This window comes from Varroa destructor, unplaced genomic scaffold (genome assembly GCF_002443255.2).
Source record: "Varroa destructor unplaced genomic scaffold, Vdes_3.0 BEIS01000004.1, whole genome shotgun sequence".
NCBI classification, from domain to species: Eukaryota; Metazoa; Arthropoda; class Arachnida; order Mesostigmata; family Varroidae; genus Varroa; species Varroa destructor.
Window position 1 is genome coordinate 42,883,153 of NW_019211457.1, and position 23,847 is coordinate 42,906,999.

A 23,847-nucleotide genomic window follows, 5' to 3' on the forward strand; every position below is an offset into this window, starting at 1 on the left:
CGATAGTCATTATTTGCGCATCTTGTACTTCGCGATTATAGGCTACGGTACAGTGGTACGAAAGCATCGAATTGTCATGTGACTTTTCACGGTAATTGCTTTGGCTTGCTGTGTCTTTACACTTACTGGTTTCATGGTGTGACAGAATCTGTGCATAGAAAAAAATAGCAGGTTGAATTTATCCAAAAAAAATAAGCCCGAAAAAACATATCTCAACTACTATCACCCTTGATTCATATACACAGAATCGAATAGTTTTTTGTACTTTATTTTAACATAGTATTGTTAAAAAGAACTGCTGCTCTGTCGTATTTTACTTGCAGGTAACTGTTTAAATATTTTCTGCCGAATGATATCGTCAGGATACTCTGATACGCTGCTCATTTTTGCCAATTGGTCTCTTCTACACTACCGTCTGTTAATAGATGATACGCTCCAAAAACAATACCGAAAATCATACGTGCAGCCACGCGTACCGGTCTCCGCAACGTTTTCAGATGCTTAGCGGCCGGTTAGAGTTCCGTTTCACATATACTCGCACTCACTGTAAGTAGAAAGATTGGATTTGTATGTGCCCCAGGAGACACGTATATACATATATGAACGATTGAAAAAGAATCTACGTAACATGCATGATCTTTCTTCTGCAGATGATTACCGTTATGGTCAACATGCCGCTGACAACGGTGGGCGATTATAAAAAAAACTACGGGAAACATTCAACTTGGTGTTGTGATTATCATCACTATTGCAATAATTCTTGCTTGAATGCTTACTGTACTTGCTGCTGCTTTACTGCTTGAATGCTACTTACTGTACACAACAATTGTGGTAAATACTTTGCATACAATATACTCAACAGAGCTTATTTTTTTCGTTGCATCTTTTCACGCTACGTTTTCTACAATAATCATAATTTTCAGATTTTTTAGAATCTCGTAGTGTATTATAATAGGATCTAGAGTTTTGTGCTGTGTACCGCACACTCACATTGCATGTGCATATGTTCTCTATATACTACTCTTCGTATACCTAACTATACTGCGTCTAAACATCAATCTTTGTTTTTTTTTGCACAATGGTCTTAACATCTTCAGATCGGCCTAATACTCCTTGTTTTTTTTCATTGTATCTTCTGTTTTCCATACATCTTTAGGACCTAATTCATTCTCTGCCCTTCGTCAGCTGCGCTGGTTAGCCTCTTATATTAACTTTCTAATTGTCATTATGGTCTATTGCTGTGCCCTGTTCGAAACTGTCTTACCAATTGTTACGCGCATTTATGAGTTGTGTTGTCGCTAGCATCTTTGTGGACCAGTCCTTACAAAGCTATTCATGTGGTACTGATCCATATGAAAAATACGCTATGTTCCATCAATGCTCCAAAATCAGCTATGTCCAATAATAATGTTTCTAATTTTTTCTTTCTTTCCTGCTCTATTCGTTTTAGATTTGGCAATAATTTTACATACTATCTTAATACTTGCATGATAACATATTTAATTGAACGTGATAGAGATTAAGTCAAATGCATTCAAAACTAAATCCTATATTTATTGTTAAGCGAGCGAGGCCAAGTGCTTACAAATAGCACTCAGGGGATGTTTTGCTTTTTGATACGGTGAGCTCTGGAGCAACAACAATCGTATTATAATGCAACTGTCTTACACCATTTGACCGCAAGTAACTTGGATAGTTCCTAGTAAATATAATGAAAAGAACTATGAAAGCAATTTAACCATTCAAGATACATACTATATCGGCGAAGACCTATCGGGGTTCTTTACAATAAAAACCTTATTTGGTGTCTAGCTTCTACGGGATCTGGTTTTGTCATTCTTTCTAAGACCATAGAACTAGTTGCTAGAACAAATTGCTTGTTGATATAACGAAGAAACCAAGAGCTTCGAAGTTCTATGATCGGTATTGCCGTTAAGCATTGCTTGACCCTGTCTGCGATACGAAACGAAATACACTCACGTCCTGCTTCGAACCTAGATCTCACAGTTCCCTAAGCTTACTAGGCAAACACGCTTCCACTGCCCATAAGAACAAAGGTAAGCTCGCTCCTTAAATTAGTCATTCTTAAACTGCTGTCGGTTCATTTGTAGGAATTTTGAATAGATGAGACTCATTATGAATTTTGTGCAAATTCAAATCGTATCACAGCAGTACTGGCTACTTTGTTAAAACGAGTAAAACTTATATTACTACTTATTTAATAAAAAGGGTCACATTTGCATTGCAGATTCGTGGAAAAACTAAGAAGTAAACTTAATGCCTGGAGCAGTAGAGAAACATAAAGAAAGCAATGCTGCAAGCGCTGTTTTTGCGGCTACCTCGATTGTTATCCATGTTCCAATAATATAGATAAAGGTAAAGTTTTTTTTTTAATTTAGTATTTTATAGTGCAGCTTTGCACTTTTCGAATAAACTTACAAGCCACTCATATCGGTTATCGGTGCGGCCTAAACCAATTCGTACCTACCTTCTTTATGAACTGGTGCAGGAAAGCATTGTTATGTACACCACCATGTATTAGTAGGAACTCTAAATCGTTTGGTAATCTCCCCTTATATGAACGAAACGCCTAATTTCAAAGGGGAAAATCTCACGAGATAATTCACGCTTCTCCTATCACTGTTTTTCTCGCCATCCCAATCCAATTCGGGACCACTAGATCGTTTACACTGGCCAAATCTGATCCGAGTATCGTAGAGGATCTTCCTTCACCTCCTTTCCATATAAAAATCTTAGCTGTTCGGTCTCTTTAAAGCAGCACCTGGTTTTTCATGGGACCCGCTCGCACGGTTGGCGGAACGTCAAAACGCGCTATCCGTCTTGACATACTTAGCGCTTACTGCAGTCAGTTAATATTAAGTGGCGTTTTCCTCTAGCTGGCGCTGTTCTTTGAGAAGCAGCGCCTCTGTAACTAGCGTCAGGTTGCGTGGAAGGTGTGTGGTGCTGTCAACAGTGCCAACGGGACATTCGTCGAGCATCCCGTCCCATACAACACGCGTCTCTTAACCAGCGCGGTTACGGCGATCTGACGTGATTGACCTCCAGACAGTGCTAAGGCATCAAGCTTAACCTTGGCGCGCCGCATCAAAGAAGTTTGATTCAATTTTATTCGGTGGCAAGGGGTATCACTGCGGTTCGGCACGATACACACTGTGCGTCAGAGCAGTCGTTGCTGGGGTATACTCGCGAAGTGCCATTTCTTCCGGGGTGATCTTCAACAGGTAGCCGTCAGCATGTATCACCGTTTAGCGGGTTTGTTAGCTCGGGGTACGTATCGCGCGGCGACTAGAGTTTACTCGACTGAAGTGCCAAAAGATGCGGAGGTTGTCGTTATTGGTGAGTGTGAATTAGTACAACTATGAATAGAAAAAGCCAGCTGCATGAAGGAGCCCTGCCAATTTTTTATGCACAGTCGTGAAGCCTTTTTTTTCAGACCTGTGACGTTAAAAAGTGTGAATTAGCCGGCGCGGCAGATCTATCGTTTTGCGACTGCTTGCTGGTTGAATATTGTCTAATAACAACTGTTATCAAAATATGTATTAATATCAAGGTTAATAGCTACTCGCATATCTGCCATGCCGTTGTATAGGTCTGTTAGAGAAATCCTAGATGGGTCTAGTGAAACCCATTACGGTTAGACTCTAAAAAGAGGCAACCGTTTGATGACACACCTTAAAAAAAAAGGAGGATTTATTCAAGTAAAAAGAATCACTAAAAATAATTAAACAAATAAAGAAAATTAGTAAATAAAAAATTAAGAACCCTGAAACCAAAGGGTGACGATGAAAAAGAAGGTTTGAAATGTTGAATGAAAGAAGTAATAAGAGATAATTGTTGCAGGTGGCGGTATCATCGGTTGTTCGACATTGTATCATTTGTCTAAGCGAGCCTGCCGTGCAGTATTAGTTGAACGGGATCGGTTGACGTCAGGAACTACCTGGCACACTGCAGGCCTTGTCTGGCGACTCCGACCTAGCGATACTGATATACAAGTACTCAATCACACGCGGCATTTGCTCAAGCATGCCTTAAGAAAGGTATTTATTTTTATTCAGCACTAACAGCGTTTCTGTATTGTGCACTAATTAGTTCAGTAAATGTAATTTTAGGTACGTCTAGATAACTCTAACCCCTTTTTTTGCGGTGAGACATTTACTATGTATATATATAAAGACATATATATTTTATGGCTGCAATTTTTTTGCAGAATAGCCCGGTTCAGACTATTCCAAACTAAACCTTAAGCTCTACCAGCGTCACAAATACGGTAATATTTTTTATTCCTAAATTGTTACCACTCTATGAAAATAGCTACAAAACAGGTTTAACTTGTGCTTAGAACAAGTATAAAAAGGACTTAGATATTTGACCATCCTAAGCTAGACGATTATCGCGTGTGACCGGTCAATTTGGATATAGATTATGATAATGAATATAATCGCATGGATCGATAGTGTTTTGTTGCTGCTAGTGCCGCTACAACAATAGTCCTTTCGTATAGCGTTGGTCGGCGCAATGCGGTTATTAAATGATCGTCGTACCTGTTTTTGTCAATGTTTTTGTTAGTCGGTGAAACGCGCGCATGACCACTTGAGTAGGCAATACGATAAACCCGGAACACGGTGAGCTGATGTTCTGTTGATGGGAGCGTTAAGTGGCCCCGTCGACATTGACAGTAGTCGCCGCTGCTACTGCAGTTATAGTTGACGACAATAGAGTTTATGGTTACCTCCATTTTCTCGATCCCTTCCTTTCCATCCCCATGGCAGAAGAAGGCATCTACAGAGCTCCATTGAGACAAACAACAGACGGTATCTAATAGCCTTTACAAGCGGGGCTTTTAATTATTATTCCAGCGTATACGTTCATGTTATATTCGTATGAACTTATATCGTTGCTTTTAGACAGGGCGATACTTTTTTAAGGTTGCTTTTTGCTCACTATTTAGAAATGTCTAGCTTGCCTAGTGCAGTCAAAAAACGCATTTCTCACATGCTAGACAATTCTGATAAAGTGTAACGGCTTTTCATACGAAACGCTACGTGAGTCCATCTTGACTAAAATAAAAAAAATTGACTTTTTTGTATAAAAAATAAATAGTAGAGTCTCTTAATTTTATTTGTATTGCCAAGTAAGTCCAAGTGGACTAGTAAATGAATTTGGCACATCTCGCCTTTGCTATCTTTACGGTAACAACGTATGCATATTGAGATCAACTCAGACCATTTTGCACTAAATAGCTAGATTTTTCTACGCCCACTGTATTCCTGATTAACTTTTTGAGAGCTGTGTTGTACATTTTTAGAAGCACGTTATCACATTGTCGGGGGCATCAAACGAATTTATAAAATTCATACAGTTAAGAATCCAAAACATGGTATTTTACCCCTATAGTGCCCCGTACTTTAGCATTTTAATAAAGGCAACGAGTTGACACGAAAAAAAAGAGGACCACTTCTACCATATCTATGCATATGATAATCAGGTAACAATGTGTAGATGCTTATGCCATGGATTATAGATGACAATCAATAATCAATAATAATAATAATGATCCCTTGCTTTTATATAAGAACTGAATCAAAGACAACTTATGGTTACAAGACAATAGATGATGCATTGGCGATTCCATAGAATTACAATTTCGACTTTAGACAGCCACTTATTACACTTGAAGTCAGTCACTTCAAAGAATTACCATATGACGATATGCGCTAAAGATAAACAGCGCATCTATAACGGTAAAAGTTCAGGATTTGATCTGGCCATTCATGAAAACCTCCCAGTTTAATTTTTTCTAACATGTGGCTACGGCCGCATCGAAGAAAACATGCTGACACTATTAAAGAAATTCAAAGTGGTTTTTGATTGGGGCCGTTTACTGTTTAGTTTCTGAATTATATACGTGCATATTAGTCTTACATTAAATATTTTAGTAGAAGACATATTTCTCTGTTAATAACTACATGTAAATATATGTATAGTATTTAGCTTCGGTGTCTTTCATCTCCAATAGGAGTATACACAAATACCGGTACACCACTGCTCAATTTTTGTTGTTACAAAAACCTGATAACTGTGGTAATTTCAACGGCAATAGTAGCACTAATACTGGTAACGTTGTCATATCTGTATAGATAAGCATACTGCATAAATACGTGTACATCCCTTCAGCGAAGTCCGTATTGGACTTGACATGCCTATACGTATTCACATTTCAAGACAAAAATGAACAACTATATCACATTATACAGGCATATCAGCTGCTTGCACTGCCTCGGTAAAGGGGTTACCTTATCCTAATTTAAATTAACTTAATTTAAGTCAAAAAGAAGTAAGGAAAGATGTATTCTAACATACATAATTTTTCTTTTTTTTTGTCATAAGCTTATTCAGTTTAACACACACAAGGTAAGGGCAGGCGGAGAATAGGATTTGTCGTTTTGTTAGCACACAACACGTGAGCTGCCCAGCCCATTTTTCTTTAGATCTAAGCTTAACTTTATCTAAACACGCAGTGTTTTAGAGCCAACCCGCTCTCATCTAGCGTAAAAAGTTTGCTTGTGGTACTAATGAAATCCTTCTCGGATGTAATGTAGCTATCGCAGTCAATTACGATAAATGAAATGAGTTGGGAGCAATACACCCGGTTTACTATAAGTTATATAACATTTAAATCGATTTTGTCAACCAGCTGTTTTTAGAGGCCTGAATACACCTACCACGTATGAACTCATGTTCAGGACAAAACGTCAAGACGTAACAGATAGTAACGATTTCATTTAGTACTACTGACGCATGTATGGCTTCCTGTCATTATTTGCTACAGACTGAATAAAAGAGCGAGCCTATGTGCTCCCTTTGAAGGGGACGTCAGTTAAACTGCTATCGCTTTTCATCTTACATACTAATCATGTACTTTCGTAAGAAACGGTGAAATAAGTCACCATCATCTTTTAGAGTCTGACCCGGCTCAGTAAATCGGCCCAATTTAAAGAGTTGCTGATATACGAAACATAGAAAAATACATATTTCGTCTCGTTTTTAGTTCATGCTCACTTTTCCTTAGAATACACTGTCAGTCTAAACGCTGCGTCTGTTATTCTTTCGTTAGGAAACGGGTTTGGACACAGGATTTATCGAGAACGGAGGTCTTTTTCTGGCCAACAACAAGGAGCGGCTAGACGAATACAAGCGCCTCATGACAGTGAGCAGCATAAGTTTCGCATGAAGTATCGACAGATTTTAAAACCTGAATTTCTGTCTTGAGTCTTATAAGACTTTGTTACGAACTTACACGAAATTCTAGATTTGAGTTGTACGAGATACCTGTACTCTAATGCAATTTTAAAGTTGTAAATTGACAGATAAACTTATAGTTCGCCCTCTACTATATAGAGATCTATTCTATCTATAGACTTAGCAGTGATTGTCAACTTTAGGAGCCTGGCTCTCAGGGTAATTTTTATGTTTGTTGGATGAGATATTGGAATATACATATATATATATATATATATATATATTAGGCTATTGCAAGCGAATCCGACAAAGTTTTTAAATTGAATAACTTTAAAACAAGTTGGGTTACATGATTGCTTTTTAAATGCGTTAGTGCTCTCTTTTATTTTTTGCACATTTGTTTTAGTGCTTTCAGATTGCCATATATACATCATTCGGGTTCCCATATATAATTCCCTTTCTATGCCTTCTCGATGTAAATCGATAATTAGATATACTTGCCCACTATTTGCTTTTTTAAGGCGTAGAAGGCGTCATAATCATACGATCTCAAAACCGACGAATAAGTGAATTACAGCCAACACTGGATATTCCTTTGCTCAATCCAAGAAACAGTTGAGGTATGGCGCTGTCACCAAGTAACTAGATGGCGTCCATTCGATTGCCGTACTAATAGTCCATGGGTCTTTAGGGAACTTATCTCAAGTTGCGTTCGGTGCCTCATTTTCGGCGAAGCGAATATATCATAATAATGGATGCCTCTGATATCGATTACAAGCACTACCATCATCTTACGTCCGAACTTACTTGATACTGCCATTGAACTTAATTTGCCACCATATGCTACAGTTGATGGAAGTTTCGCAAAATACGCCACACGCATCTTCAATTGGCTGAAGTCAATTAGTGGGAGATCTATTTTTTGTTAGTCAGTTTCTGAATTTTCAATATTTGGATTATAATTCAGTATCCGTCACACATAAAAAGCCGGTTTTGACCGAAAGAGCCCTTAGGCTCCAAGCTCTGGTTTCGTGAAAAGACTTTTTGAATGCGGCAACGCGTTTTTGTCCTTTAAATCCCGACATCTGGTCACATCTCCGCTGGTCTTAAATACCCAACCTCCGATCTTGAAGCGTTTGCGCTCTTCACGTACTGTGCCTTTGCTTAAGGCCTCCTCGTCTAATTTTGCCACCAGTTTTTAACGAATTTTTCCAACGCTGTGACCTACAGGAAACAAAAACTTGACCACTATATGTTGACTTGCGAAATTAAAAAGTACATTTTTCTGAGCTCATTTCTTCTGGAATAGGCTCAATTGGTGTCCATTTCTAGGTTTCTAGAAAACTATTTACTAACCAAACTTCACCTGCTAACGGCGCGTAGTTCAAAAGTTAACCGGATTCGTTTGTAATAGTTTAATAAAATACAGCGCGTATGCGTTGAAGCACATAGAGATATAGATTCCTAAAACACAGCGCATATGAGTTGTGCTACGTTCTCATGTATGATTTTGTTCGTGGGGGACAGATTGGGCGTGTGTTAGGTGTCGAATCGTATATACTCACACCCGCTGAGACAAAGAAACTCTACCCTCTACTGAACGTTGATGACCTCTATGGAGCTCTGTACTCACCAGGCGATGGCTGCGTCGACCCTACAAGTTACTGTGCTGCTCTGACTAAAGCCGCTACCAGGAATGGAGCTACGATTAAGGAACATTGTCCTGTTCTGGGTTCGACTTGTGACTTCTTTTCTATAACTACTTTTAATGTGCATATATATATATATATATATTTCACATACGCTTACTATAGTCAACTTGGTTCTGTTAGCTGGTAATTAGTTAATTTAACTGCAATATGAAAGCATCACTCTTACGCGATTAGGTGTTTTGGGATAGTCATATCGCTACTGATTTTTCATTTATTCCATGTTGCTGTATATGAAACAATACTGCGCTATGCTAACAGATATCGAAACGAAGCTGGACGACTTTGGAGTAACGCGCGTCACTGGAGTCCGCACTTCGAAAGGCTTTATAAAAACGTCACAGGTTGTGAACTGCAGCGGCGTGTGGGCGCCTAAAATTGGCACAATGGTTGGAGCTGCTGTACCGCTTATACCTATCAAGCACGCTTACATTACCACCGAAAAAATAGCAGGCATAGAAAATATGCCAAACGTTCGAGATCATGACCTATCACTGTACTTCCGTCTGCAGGGTGACGCCCTGGCTGTGGGTGGTTATGAACCAAATCCTATTATCCTAGATAAGGTTCGTGCGCGTTATGATTAATTTTGCGTTATTCGTTAGCCTAATATCCAACAATTTATCCCTACATATAAGTATCAAATTATTCAAGACAGTCATTTACGCGTTGACTTTAATTTCCATTTATAGAATGATGCCATTGACCTGAAGAAAGCAAGAGTGATGGTGGAATGAAGACCAATATCGTATTAAATGGCTTAGTTTCATTTACAATTGACTTTCAGCTGCCAAAGGACTAATTCTGTAAAAATATTGTAACAACTTACTTGTTAGGTCGATGACAACTTTTCCTTTGGCTTGTATGATTTGGACATGGACGTGTTCGGAATACATCTACAACAGGGCATTAAACGATGTCCGATTCTCGAGAAGACAGGATTAAAGTCGACTATCTGTGGACCCGGTGCGTTTCATTGTATTGTTTTCAGTTTCGTTGAGTCTTAATTTCTATGTGAATTGTGCAACATACGCCTTGACTAGGGGTTCTTCCTTTCGCGTAGATGACCAGCTGGAGCTACCATTCACGTACACTTCTGGACGTCCCAAAAATCACGTATCCATGTTTACTATATATTGCTGTTGTCTTTTTTGGTGTCTTAGAGTCATTTACAGCCGACCACAAACCATTACTTGGTGAAGACGTAAACGTGCGCGGCTTCTTCCACGGTTGTGGTTTTAATTCTCTGGGCATAAATGGCAGTGGTGGGTGTGGACGGGAGCTCGCAGACTGGGTTCTAGATGGCAGACCCCAACTAGATATGTTCGCTTACGATATAAGGCTAGTATTTGTTTTCATTTTGTACTAAATATCACTGCCATGAGTATTCAACTTTTGGAAACAACCCGCTGTTAATTTCTGTCAATTTTGTTGACCTGTGCTCATCGAACAAGTTTTGCAGTACATATATAGAGTAAATAGAAGACTGACTTTCAGCTGAAAACATCTGTACGTCTCCATTTTATAGGTGTATGCATTTCCACAATGTGATTACACGTATATTGCTACACGTGAAAAATTGATTTAGATCGATAAATAATGGCGACAATAAAAAGCAGAGAACTAGGATCTTTTATGCTGAGCCACATATATCAAAGCCGACGTAACGTAATACTTACAAACCACGGGAAATAACTTATCTTGATTTTGCCAATTTTAGACGATTTTCCCCTCGGGTCACGTCAAACCTCCGATGGTTAAGGGAACGATCTCATGAGGCATATGTTAAAAGTTACTCGATTGTATATCCACACGATGAGCCTCTTGCGGCGCGTTTGATGATGAAAGATCCGTTGTTTGACGATTTTCTCAATCAAGGTTGTGTGTTTCAAGAACGACAAGGCTTCGAGAGGCCAGGCTGGTTTGCAAAAGATGGCCGAAACGAGGTATTTCTGCATTTTACTAAAGTAAAATACTGCATCTAGCTTACAGAAAAAAATATTATACATTTCGTCTTGTTCGAAATATTGGACTATGAAATTTCTCTTAAGCCATCCTTGGAAGGCAAATAATTCAAATCCTATTAGAACACAGTAATTTGTTTAAACTGATAGTATACATTTTGTAGGGACTAAGAAATTTTGTATCCAAAATTGGCTGCTCATATGTTTATTTTTCAAGGCCAATTTACTGTTCGACTTTGTTTATAGCGGTAAAAGAACTAGACATAGCTCCTTAAATAACAGCGTCTGTAATTTTGACGGCAGTTCTTTAAATAGAATAATTCAAAAGCCTAAAAGCATTGTAAAAGCAGTGACGTCTCAAACTTCTAACTCATGGAAAAGCTTAAAAATGGAGAAGACTTTAGAAAATAGAAATAAAATAAAGGATGGCCCCCAAACTGTCTGCCGGCTGGTATTTGGAATATACGTTATACAAACATTACCAAACGATTTCAATTAATAAATTCGATAAATATTGAATCCCCTATTGTCTTGCTCTGCGATAGATTCGGCATTGTACATTAAATTTTTGCATATTAAAGTTTCAAAATTACGGAAAGTAATAAACCCATTTAATATCCATTTGAGTCATTTTGTGTGCACTCTTATTTTGTGTAATAGTAGTAGTATAATTATGTGCGCGACAGACGATCACGAAATGAAGTGATAACCTTAGATGCTTTCTAATGTGTAGCCTACGTTATTTTTGGGTAATTTTGGGCATCAAAAATGGCATCTGATCATATATATTATGCAAACATCATTTTGCGAAACGCATGTTAACGAAACTGAATATCGCAGCTTAAAGAAGTATTCTGGAATTCTTATATATAAAAAATCCAGTAATATATAATTATTAAACATATTACACAGTTAATAAAAGAAAGTTAACATAATATACAGTTAATAACAAAAAATCTTTGCCTTCTCTTAATTTGTCAAAAAAGTTACGGAAGTTATGGAGTCAAACAGCATTTTTTGTTTATTTGTAGTTGGCCTGACGTTACTCAGTGTCCCAAATATTGTAGTAAGACCGTATACACGCAGTATCATCTCCTTTAGTGAATCTACTATCTGAAACGTGTGCGTGAAACAGACCTATTCCTTTCTTTTTATCTATATAAGAGTTTCGCTTCGAACTTCAATAGAAAAAAAAGCTGGATAAAAACTAAGCTTTTATTACAACGAGGGTGGAGCCTTGCCACCTGCTCATCGGCATGTATATGTTTGTGTGTGTCTGACTGCTTTGCAGATCTTGGAATATGATTATTACGAAAGCGTAGGTCGAAGATATCATCAGAACTACAAGTATCGGAGCAAGCTTAGCATGGATTATACATTCGAATTTCCTAAGCAACACAATATTGTAAATACAACCGCTTCTCAAACTAACTAACCTAAGTAGGATAGAAAAATATATTGTGCGATATATGGAAACGAAATCAGATGGTTTAATCCAAAATGACCTCGTATTCCATTTGCATTACTCTTCGTTATAAATCGGGTAATATAATTTCGATTCGGAAATAAATAGGGAAAAAAAGAATGATTTAGCCCAACATATTTTGGTTAATACTGACGACGCTCCTGTCGTTTATTTTTATCTATATTCTCTAATAACTGCTTTGTCTAACCCTCGTTTCTTAACGTACACAGCTTCGAGAGGAAGCCCTTGCTTGTCGAGAACACGTTGCCATTTTCAACATGACCTATTTTGGGAAATTTTTATTGACTGGGCCAGATGCTCAGAAGGCAGCTGATTGGCTTTGCTCAAATGATGTCCACCGAAAAGAAGGGTCTACGGTATATACTTGCCTCCTCAATAAAAACGGAAGGGTCGAAGCGGACTTAACTTTCAGCGTACTGAAGGGAGATATAGGAGCGACCCCAGTTAATCCCGCATTTGATGGCGTTGGCTTCTATATCGTAACTGGTGGAGGACCTGCTCTGCAGGCGTGGACGCATATTAAGCAGGTAACGTACTGGTTCGGCCGCCGTTTAAACCAAACTGTAACCCTTTGAAATAAAGAACCTTTCTAGTTCACTCTAAGCCAAGGCATGCCTTTACTATTTTACATTTTTTAAGTAATTATTTATTATAAAAGTCACGCCACCTTAGTAGGCGTTCGGTATATAATGGGTGTTCGTTTCTTCGTTTGTAAACCTAAGAGATTCAATTTCAAATCGATCTGTTTACATTTTGTTTTTCGCGTTGGACTATTGTTTGTTGTGCGTATTGCTGTATGGGGGCGCAGACAATCGAAGACCAGCAATTTCAGTGCCACCTATTTGATTATTCAGACCAGATCGGAATATTGAGTATTCAGGGTCCACAGAGTCGTGAGCTCCTGCAGGCGCTTACGTCCGCTGATCTCAGCGATGAAGCATTTCCATTTTCAACGCATCAAATGATTAACTTCGCCGGCCATCCCGCGCGGGCAATACGCTGGACGTTTGTGGGCGAATTGGGCTGGGAACTGCATGTGCCCTATGACGGGATGCTTGACGTGTACAGGTAAGCTAGCGTACACAGACATCGCATTATATCGCAAATTAGCATAAAGCTTCTGATCTAAGTAAAGGCAAAAAAAGAGTTAACAAGCAGCATGCCGTCTTCGGATAGATCATTTCCATCCGTATTTATTTTTGTGGGCCGATCTATCGCAAAATAATTTTGATAGCCTCTGATGATAGTAATTTGTAAACCCACTAACTTTGTCAGTTGGGTTATATCAATGACGACAACTATTTCTACTGTGCTAGAATCGCCGGCACGACAAGAAGGGGGATGATACTTTGGCGATATATATTAAGCATAGGGGTCTATCAACTTTGTTTGGAAATTATCAATTTGAGTTCACTTTAAGATAATAGTAACTCCATTTGCAGATAATTTCGGGTTGTATAAATAAGCTTTTGGCTTGGTAGAGAAATACTACTTAAGTAAACCTATGCATGCCAGCCAATGATATCCGCGCTGCTGTGCAGGTCAAACTACTATATGCTAATTACAAATTGATAAGATATAAATAAAGTTGCGTTTTTTGCAGCATGATTATGGTGCCAATGATATGACAGCAAAGGCCAAGCTTTTCCAGAAAGCGGTTTTTTCATCGGAAAATTTCCGCCTGCTGCCAATGAGTGATGTAAATTCTTTTGCATACAACTCGGTAGTCTCTTCGATCCAAAAGATGTTAGGTGTTCAGTAATAACAATAAAATAAATTAATAACAACTGGCTACAACATATGCACGCACAATTATGATCGAAGATGAGAACGTTTAAGAGAATATCATCTTTTAGTTAATATGGATTCGAAGCACTGTCTCTGCTCGCTACATGGCACCCTATTTCGTCGAGATGAATCCCTACAGATCCCTACCAACTGTTACGTGCTCCCTGTTACAGGAGCACGTAACAGTTGGAAAGCGAGGTTTTCAGTTAGAAATTGCTGACCAAACTTCGCAATATGCACAAGTGATACACATGGCAAGAATAAAAGAACTAAAATATTTACATAGAACCAGCAACATTCAATGAGTGATCGACGAACCATCTACTGGGCAAGACTGATCTATCCTTACGGGGTGACCACTTTGTATCAACGTAGATAATGAATTTATAATGAACATATATACTGAGCAACTAGGTTTCAAAAGCTGATTCTACAGCAAAGTATAGAAACATTCAGGGAAACGACAAATACCATAGGTTTATTTGTTTTCAGAACAATAATGCGAGCCGGCGAGAAATTCGGATTGCGTAACGCGGGCTATCGGGCGTTGGATTCGTTGTCCATTGAAACAGGTAAGCACTGAATGCTGCTTAGTATATTTTTTTCGATAATCTTACTGGTGTGATATATGACAGATACATATTACATTGAGTTCACAGCCTATCTTCGATTGTGTAAACAGAGGGTTTTATAGGACCAAGTGAAAATATCCGTCTGCGTGATAGCGCGGTGAATAACGTGGTCGGCCTCTTTAACTCCCAGACACGTGGTCCTGAGTTCGTATTAGGGACGTAGACACTCTTCGTTTTGCGTTGGGGGCCAGCCGTCTAAATTGATGCTTGACAGCTGAAGTACCAAACATAAAACGCAAGTGACCGGCAAATGTATATAGACTTGCCGGACTTGCCGATTACTAACCAGTGGCGCATTTGGCTTCAAATAAGTCGACGCGTAACACTTTACCTTATTGGTACACGTTTTCCGTACCGCAGATCGCTCCTTCTGTAAATATTATTAATCTTCTGCCCTGATATTGAGTCCTTAACGAGCTAATTTGGTGCTTATGCTTTTGACCTGTAAAAGTATATATAAAACTTAGTGATTTTATCTTTACTTTAGGGACTCAAATTATGTGTAGTACGACAAATAACGCAGGAAAAACGTAGTAACCAATCAAGGCTAAGCGAGTTGATTACCCGCAAAAGTGTACTGATTGTCTTCCTTTAGCTGCTGTGTTTATTTTCACCGCAGTCAATGCTGTCACTTAACTCGTCGCTTGGACATCGCATACGGCCAATAGAATTATCGCACAATCACGGATGTGCTGCCTAAGGAGAGCTTGTCAAGTGGAACTTCATTAAAGTAATTTAAATTATATTGGATAGCTAAATGCTTGTACCTGCACATTTTTGCAACTAGCTAGCCATCCTTCTTGGTGAGAAGGTGTTCCGAAGAGCGATCTCGGAACGATCGGAAGATCGGAAGATTTCGAAAATTGACCAGACGAAAAGAACTAACGCATTACGCGTGTTTATGTGTTCACGTATAGGTAACTACCGGTTTACACCACGTGTCCCAATATCAACTGTGTTTCGCTTCCTCGTGCCTCTTATTAGCAGAAAATTGCTAACTTATTGACTTTTTTTTTATACGCGATGGACTTGCTGGCCTATCTTAACCATTCAGATAAATTATTTAGGCTATTATAGGAAGCTAGCTTGAGTTATGCCCATAAATGAATGACTGCGAATGGTGGTCTTTTCCTCATTCCAGCGACAATATTTGATACACGGACCAGATTCAGAGTAAAATGACCGGTGGCTTTTTCAATAGCGGATCGATCCGACGGTTTCGGTTCCGACAAGCCGTTTGACTATATCCTATTTGCTTTGTGGCCCTTCCGTATTTCATCCCGTTTCTTAAATGTGAGCCCGTTCAACCAATGACTGTGGGTTCACGCATGCTTGCTATAGTAGTTAGCGGCTCGTCACTCCATTTTATCAGCAGATGACGAAGCCAGTTGAAATTAGAAAAAATGCAGAGATTGGGTAGATTTTCAATGGATTTACATGGATTTATGTACGAAGACGTGAAGTTTAGGTGTCCGAAGTAACGAAGGTAGCAACTACCCGTTTATATCATACGTCAATGTGATCTGTTGATGCCTTAGATTAGCTATGCATAATTTGTACATGAGGCAGATTCAAATGTTGTGCTGAATGCCTCCCCAGTGTGTTGATTGGCAATGGTAAGTTGACGTCATACCAACTTAAAAGTATTACATGTGTCTGTAGTAAGTACCGTACAAATGATTGTATACAATCCAACCATTCTGATATTATATCAGATTGTAAGCAAACGAAAAAATATACATCGCATTAATGTGCATTTACTTGATATATCGAGTATGACCTCGAATATATAACGTAGATACGACCAGATTTAGCTAACTAATCAAAAGCAGGCCTCTTCTCAATCATTTATTATACGTATACGGTACCAATGAAATATGTGCCATCGAACGTTCATCGTTTAGGGTCTTGATTAAATAACATATACGTTTATCTACTTAATGCAACACCATGCGAAATGCACAGGAGGAACATAATTAAAGCCGCTGGCGTTGTTGAAATGCCGTGCTACAAAGGAAGTATCGCCGGTCAGCCAGCACATAAAGATGGCTTTATCCTGTTCGGATCAGCGCAGTCAAATAAAAGCAATAAATACAGGCTGCTGGAGATAAATCGTCCAAGCGTTCATTATGTAAATAAATAACTTCACTTCACCGGACAAAATCTCGGTCGGTTGTCTATATGCTTCATCAAAATAAAAACATATATAAATAGACTGTCCTGCATGTGCCGACAGAAGTATCCCTTACCAGCGTGTTTATTCAATAAAAGGGGGTCTAAGCCGCTCACAAATAACTTTCACAAATTGCTTCTCTGCATTTGCGAATATCTTCTTTAACACTAACCGTGTTCAAAGGAATGGTGTAGCGTGCAGTATCAACTAATGTAAATTTCGGACTAATAGTTGGATCAAGAAATGCAAGAGCCCAGAACGTGCAAAAGGATCAAAAGTCTAACTGTTAGCTGGGCTTGTTTAGACAACGCAGTTAGTAGTAGCACCAGGAAGAGCGCTGCACGCATACTCGCTATAACAAATTGCCTGCCAAAGTGTATCCCAATTTTCCCCGAACAACCCGTATACTCCGTATTATTCAGGGTGACGCTAGAAATAAGAATATATCTACTCTTTTTTTTTTCGGGATACAAAGATCGTCCACAGGTGGTATGTAGTGAATCGTGCAAAAATGCTCCCCCATTGCCGTCTCGTACTGTTAACGACTGACAGCAGCGTGGTAGTATGCATATCGATTAGTGCTGCCCGCGGGCGCTAACAGCTCTACCACGATGCCGATTAGTCACCACCACGAGACATCATCTGACCGGCATCTCTCACGGGGTCCCCTCATTTTTATTATAGCCGGCTAGTAGCTCTTCGTTAGTGTTCTATGCGACTGTTGCTACGACGATTGGCAACAATGATAATTCTACTACAATCAACAATCGCGGCATTGACTAGTTTGGGCCCCCTGCTCCGAGCCCAACGTATTAGACTTCCTTCCAGCTTGGCATCAGGTATTAAATAGTAACAACATAGATGTACCACTGTAACCGGCTATATTTAGGTGAACGTGGCCAGTGTGCCACGCTGTGTGGGAAAGACAGTTTACATCCACAGCATGGTGAAACTACATACCGTAAATGTACGACCTGGATTATGTGGCCGGCCACTGGCCGAAATGAGCATCGATAAATTTGTCGCTCCGCCGTGCAGTCCAGCGTTCCCGGCATGGCCGTACTGACATAACAGAATAAGCGCGATACCAATGCCGCACACGATCCGTCAATGGTTAGAGTAAAGTCGACCAGCACCAAGAGGCCGGCGGCATTACGAAGAACGACTCTCTCCCAGTTGGCTTCAACTCCCTTTCCCCAAAGCGGAGCGGACTAGTAATTTGCTTGTTTGAAAGAGGCCGCCGCTTGTCACGACGAGCGATTCACGGCGTCACCCTGGTGGAAATCAGACAGAAATATCGCTAGTTCGTTGTCCTCCTGATTCGTTCAGAGCCTGTAGCCAACTGTGCGGTGAACTAAACGGTGTCATCGTTGAAGTCTGTGGAAACCTGTCAACTTAAGCACCAAAATGAAGGTCGGCTACTGGGACATTCGTGGACTGGCACAACCTATTCGTTATCTGCTCGCTTACAAGGAGGTCGATTACGAGGACAAACGATACTCTTGCGGACCCCCGCCCGACTTCGATTTATCGCAGTGGTTCAATGAGAAATTTACTCTAGGTCTTGATTTTCCCAATTTACCGTATCTCATCGACGAAGATGTGAAACTCACTCAGAATTTAACTATCCTTCGATATCTGGCACGCAAGTACGATCTGGATGGCCAGACCTCTGAGGAGAAACGACGCGTGGATCTCATTGAACAACAGCTTACGGATTTCCGTACCGGCTGGGTGCGGCTTTGCTATTCACCTACGTTTGCTGAGGAACGCGATGCCTACGAACAAAAATTACCTGACTTGTTAAAACCATTCAGTGACTATCTTGGCGAAAGACCATACTTTGCTGGCGATCGTCTAACTTATGTAGATTTCCTCGTATATGAGATGTTGGCCCAACATCTCGTGTTTAGCAAAACTAGCTTCGCTGCCTACAAGAACTTAATCGACTTCGTTGAACGTATCGAAGCTTTGCCCACCCTCAAGAAGTATCTGGACAGTGACAGCTGCATCAAATGGCCCTTCAATGGAGACATGGCAAGCTTCGGTGGACGTCTACAGGAGCAACCGTTTTAGAAAGAAGAGAAATTATTCCTTTGATATAATGTTGTTAATGCGTGCATATGATGCGCGAAATCCCTACCTTCAAAGGAAAAGTGCTTTTCAATACAGATTTAACCTACGCCTATCAATAGGCTGATTGCTCCTGCCTAAAATTTTCAATAAAAATGTCACTAATTTATTACGACTACATAAACGAAAAAAAAAAGCGTAATTATTTGGAAAGTGTCCAGCCAACAGGCTTGTTAACTCTGAATGGTGTGTGGTAAAAATAAAAATTATTTCGCTACTGACACTAGTACCTTTTCCTTTTTCTGATCTATCCCAAATTCTTTTAGTGTTACTATACGATCGTGACAATCAGTGATCGCCGCTTAGATTATTAGTGCCAAAAAAACATTCGTACTATACTAGCTGCATTTTAGGAAAAATTTTTAGTTTAGAGAAGCTTTAAATGACGGTTGCCGTTACGATACGTTTTAATTCAAGTCATCAAATTGGTCTATGATAACTGATAAATTGGAATACTAGCAATTATGGAATAGTACAGATCGTACACATATCGCATACATTCCTTCACATGTTTGCTAGTTTACCAGGTAACGTGGCAAAGGGGCGTGGTTCACCAAAGCCGCCGCTAGCTTTGCGCAGATGTACCAGATGCATGAAAGTTCAAAGTCCTCCTAGCATTTATTTGTAGCTGCTTGCCAAGAGTAGCGGACGTCCTCTTAATTTCAATCATTTTTGGCTTTATCTGATCCAGGCATTAGATAAAAGGACATGCTGAAAATTCAGTCGCGACAACGTAAATACATTACAAACTAGAGCGTAGTTGTGTCCAAGGCATAGAATCATCGTGGTCCGAATTACATATGTCCAATATATTATAAACCGTGAACTGACATCCACAGATTTCGAATCGAAACATGTGTAGATCTATCATATATAAATTTCCGTTTATAACAAACTTTCTTATAGTATGCGAGTTTAACGATGGCCTCACTTTTGGTTTTGCGCTAAGCGAAAGCTATCTAAGTTTTTTTTTTTTCTTAATATAGAAACCGCAAGCACCGGACAAGAGTCTTGTATATATAATGGATAAAAGGGAAAAAAAAAGTCCAAAAACCGATATCATAAACTTCCAGCAAAAAAGGGACTGTAGATTTTTTGAAAGAGAAAGACCACCGAGGAGGGACAGTAGTGCATTTAGTTGCTTTTAGCGGTAGCCCAAACTTGACAAATACAACGTTTATGTCACATTAGAAATCGACTTATCTCTAGGCTTCCATTCTTACCTGCCTAAGTTTACTTAATTTCACAAGAAATATTTATTTCGTGTTCTTATCTGACGATAGAGTATGACCTTTCAAAATTATCAGTACAATAGAAAGAGGCCTTTTTATAATATAGGTCTAAATATACTAGGAAATGTGGACATTATATGGGTTACGTTTGAATTCATAACAGTTTAGTGCTCTATCCACTTGACATGATATGTGAGATTAACTCTCCACGGCATAACTTGCTTCGCTCTCGTTTTAAGATATGGCTTCTGACATTCACTGCAAATTGATTATACAGCCCGTGATTCTTATTCTACTTGGACTGCAATGCTTTGCCGACCTGCATTAGCTATAATTATTCAATGGTTTTGTAAAACGCTTCAAGGGATCAAGTCATCCGGAAAAATTATTCCTTTTTTTAAAAATACTTCTTTCTATTGTACTGATGATTTCGATTTCAAAAAAACAGTAGATTATTTAATACTACTTGCAGTACTAGGTAGTTTGTATAAATAGTAGATGTTCCTCTGTCTGTATTCACGCAGCGTTAGTATGGCAAACTATCGATGCAAAACTAAATTAGGAAGGTACTAGTTATCAAAGTACAACACAATATCTATTTGTTAGGAAGATGGTGTAAAGTTACTCGTTTGCAGCTTAACAAAAAGTTTAGGATCGGAGGCGGGAATTTCTCGTCAAAATTATATATATATATATATTACAAGATTTTGTACACATATGAGTTGTTAGAAACTAGAAGCAAAATCGCACCTTAACTGCAGGAGACTGCATATATTTTTTAAGTTGGAATATTTACAATGCATTTCAACTTTTGTTTACTGCCTATATTATTAGTTAAATTTCCGACTAAGTCAGCAGAGGGATCTCTGGTCCACCTTACGCTAGTAACATGCGCTACACGACGCGTGTGATTAAATAAAATAAACGTAATTAGTATGTTTTCTATACGCTTGCTATAGGGCAGTGCTGCATTTATTATTTTCTTTTTCAGGACATCCGCACTGGCAGTTCGACCTGCGCTTGGATGATACATTGCTTGAGGCGGGTCTCGGGTTCATCTGCAAACTTGACGAAGACATTCCGTTCCTTGGCAGACAGGCACTTGAGGACCAAAAAAAGCGGGGACTCCGGAAACGGATTGCTTGCTTTACAATAGACGAGTGAGTAAAAATGTTCTTTTATACATTAAATATAAATAACCAATACGCAATGCGTGACCGTCTGTGAATAAGTTTTCAATTGCCAATGGCGACTGTTAATGATACAACGATACTGTTAGTAAGCGCTTTTAACTTCGAAATTGTCAGGGCTTCTATGTGATCACTGTACAACACTTTTATTATATTTGCTCTTAACGGCTGCTTGGTAGGTTACGATGGCTTAATGTGTTTTCTTTCTCCGCGGGCCAGTCGTCACAATGTGTTGACGATTGTATGCCATTTTCCCAGAGGGAGCAATTTTCGAAGAAATGACAGTGAAGTTTCGAACAGACAATAAATAATTGTATTTGAATTTCTTTTTTCCTTTTTTGCGAGGGTGGCTGGTTCTGCGAGACATCAAGTGCATAGTAATTCGAGGGTCTTCGATAATGCCGTTAAACCATCGATGTGTTGCTGGCGGCGTTTTATCCAAGTAACTTGAAAAAAGAGAGTGGAATAGATTGGGGTAAAACTTACATGCGTTGCCAAGCTTAATATTTCTATTATGGCGTATATCGCTTATTCGACAGTTAAAGAATATGCATGCTTCTGGCTTAAAGAATGGATGGTTTTTAAGCCCCGAACTTTTGTCACCCCATTTCGGTAAGGTTCAAAAAAAGCGACACAAGGGAAGCGACGCGTATTTATTTCTCTCTTATGCATGACTCTGCTAAAAGGATCCCCAAAAAATGTAGAGATCCCTTTGAAAGCAGGTGAAGCGAAGAGTATGTGCATAGTGAGCTTATAGTATATCTAAATTTGCGTATAGTTTAAATCACCATGCAATACGAATATATTGAAATTTTTTATCTAACAAATTGCCTGCAAATTTTGTGAAGAGCGTAAATTTGGAATAGGGTTTGCCGAATAGCTAATAATAAGCAATGCGTTATATCGCGTACCGAACATCATTACCGCAGTCATAAGATTCACCAATTATGTCGGTGCCTACTACATCGAAAACGAATATGGAGCATGTGTGAGAAATTAATAAATAACTGGACTTAAATATTGTATAATAGGATGCAGTTTTTCTATATACTCATTCATTAGTCGCATGTCTACCTAACGTCTATAACTAAAATAGGATACTTTTTAGCAGACACGCTCCGCTCGTCGGTATGGAAGCGATTTACCGTAATGGTTGTCCTGTCGGATTCCTCCGTCGCGCTAATTTCGGTTTCGCGCTTAACCAGTCGATTGGTTACGGATACCTAATACATCCTGATCCCGAAGGCATCGCAACTGTCGACTGGCTCGTGCGCGGAAACTACGCAATCGAAAGTTATGGCCGGAGCATCGCAGCCAAACTTCACACTTGCAGCCCATTCGATCCTCAGGGCTACCGCATCAAAGGCCTCTACGATATGCACACGGCCAGACACTAAGTTCAATGTTATAGTGCTAAAAATAAGTGAATCTAACAAACACGAACGTGACTTATATTGTATTCGGTCAGAAAATAATGTTCAACGATGTTGCAATACCATACGTTGCTGAAATATGTTAACATAGAACACTGTTATTCGCGAACACTCTTCGCGTGGCGAACTTTGCAAAAACACCTCCACCCTAATGAGCTTCCGTGTCATATTATCGCTGTATGTACAAAAAAAAACGATTAGCTAGGAACGACTTCTTGTCCCTGTCTAATACCGGCCATAGTCGTAGGCGTGATTCAATCGGCAAAACAGCAACCAACGAATTATAAACAACTTTTCGACATTGTTGGATATTTATATATACATTACACATATAAGATTGGCTTATCTGCAACCTACTCGTAAGTTGTAGTAAAAAAAAAAAGTAAAAACGTTTCGTTTAACTGCGAAAAAAGAGTCAATAAAAAGAAAGAAAAAGGTAATGAGAGAGAGGGAGAGATAGAAAAAATACGTACATTACACATTGAAGCACGGAAAGATGAAGGTCATTTGTATATGAAAGTGGGGAAGGCGTTATTCGTTACTACGAAGAAAAGCGTTATAAACGTATGTAGTTTCGATGACATACCTTTCGTTGAATAAAATATTAAACTGAAAAAAATAAAATAAAGAATATTATTATTTTATTTACGTTGTGCATATATTTATATATATATATATAAACGTTAATACTGGCGATATTGTTTTTTTCGATCGAGAAAGTCGTTTGACACGTTTATTTGTCGTCATTACCTTTCATTACCTTTTGAGTGCAGATATATTTCCTTAATAATTCGTTCATCATTTAGCTTCATTAATTGTCACTATTTCGAGACTGTCCGTTTCTGTT

The 23,847-nt window shown here is 39.1% G+C and overlaps 2 protein-coding genes and 2 long non-coding RNA genes across 9 annotated transcripts; 2 read left to right on the forward strand and 2 right to left on the reverse strand.

Moving 5' to 3' along the window:
- Window positions 1-247: 247 nt before the first annotated feature.
- LOC147756235 (uncharacterized) lies at window positions 248-4,756 on the reverse strand. 3 transcript variants are annotated; one of them, XR_015327586.1, is made up of 2 exons: window positions 4,563-4,756; window positions 248-544 (listed from the first exon to the last, which is right to left on the reverse strand). It is a non-coding gene; the product is annotated as an uncharacterized LOC147756235 (long non-coding RNA). The 3 variants fall into 3 exon arrangements; XR_015327587.1 differs by lacking the exon at window positions 4,563-4,756 and adding an exon at window positions 2,489-2,786; XR_015327588.1 differs by lacking the exon at window positions 4,563-4,756 and adding an exon at window positions 1,265-2,255.
- Sardh (Sarcosine dehydrogenase) lies at window positions 3,225-23,648 on the forward strand. Of its 4 annotated transcripts, none has more exons than XM_022801192.2 (14): window positions 3,225-3,357; window positions 3,862-4,058; window positions 7,136-7,228; window positions 8,788-8,992; window positions 9,231-9,535; window positions 9,806-9,935; window positions 10,133-10,310; window positions 10,690-10,915; window positions 12,225-12,338; window positions 12,629-12,946; window positions 13,228-13,487; window positions 14,700-14,779; window positions 21,369-21,537; window positions 22,664-23,648. In XM_022801192.2, exons 1-14 carry the CDS (start codon window positions 3,255-3,257, stop codon window positions 22,962-22,964), a joined length of 2,679 nt encoding a protein of 892 aa, XP_022656927.1. In that variant the 5' UTR covers window positions 3,225-3,254; the 3' UTR covers window positions 22,965-23,648. The 4 variants fall into 4 exon arrangements, with proteins under 4 accessions (XP_022656927.1, XP_022656928.1, XP_022656929.1 ...); XM_022801193.2 differs by having other exon boundaries at window positions 22,676-23,648; XM_022801194.2 differs by having other exon boundaries at window positions 22,679-23,648.
- On the forward strand, window positions 18,202-19,366 carry LOC111248604 (glutathione S-transferase Mu 1-like). The gene has a single exon (XM_022801203.2). The coding sequence runs from the start codon at window positions 18,420-18,422 to the stop codon at window positions 19,086-19,088; it is 669 nt and encodes a 222-aa protein (XP_022656938.1). The 5' UTR covers window positions 18,202-18,419; the 3' UTR covers window positions 19,089-19,366.
- On the reverse strand, window positions 21,312-22,853 carry LOC147756236 (uncharacterized). Its single transcript, XR_015327589.1, has 2 exons — window positions 22,713-22,853; window positions 21,312-22,013 (listed from the first exon to the last, which is right to left on the reverse strand). It is a non-coding gene; the product is annotated as an uncharacterized LOC147756236 (long non-coding RNA).
- Window positions 23,649-23,847: the final 199 nt, after the last annotated feature.

Excerpts from the sequence above, each read along its gene's own strand:
- Sardh (XM_022801192.2), top strand. The coding sequence starts at position 3,255 with ATGTATCACCGTTTAGCGGGTTTGTTAGCTCGGGGTACGTATCGCGCG. Across the intron at positions 8,993-9,230 it reads GGAACATTGTCCTGTTCTGG|ATATCGAAACGAAGCTGGAC; the intron begins GTTCGACTTGTG and ends CTATGCTAACAG. Across the intron at positions 13,488-14,699 it reads GGGATGCTTGACGTGTACAG|AACAATAATGCGAGCCGGCG; the intron begins GTAAGCTAGCGT and ends ATTTGTTTTCAG.
- LOC111248604 (XM_022801203.2), top strand. The coding sequence starts at position 18,420 with ATGAAGGTCGGCTACTGGGACATTCGTGGACTGGCACAACCTATTCGT.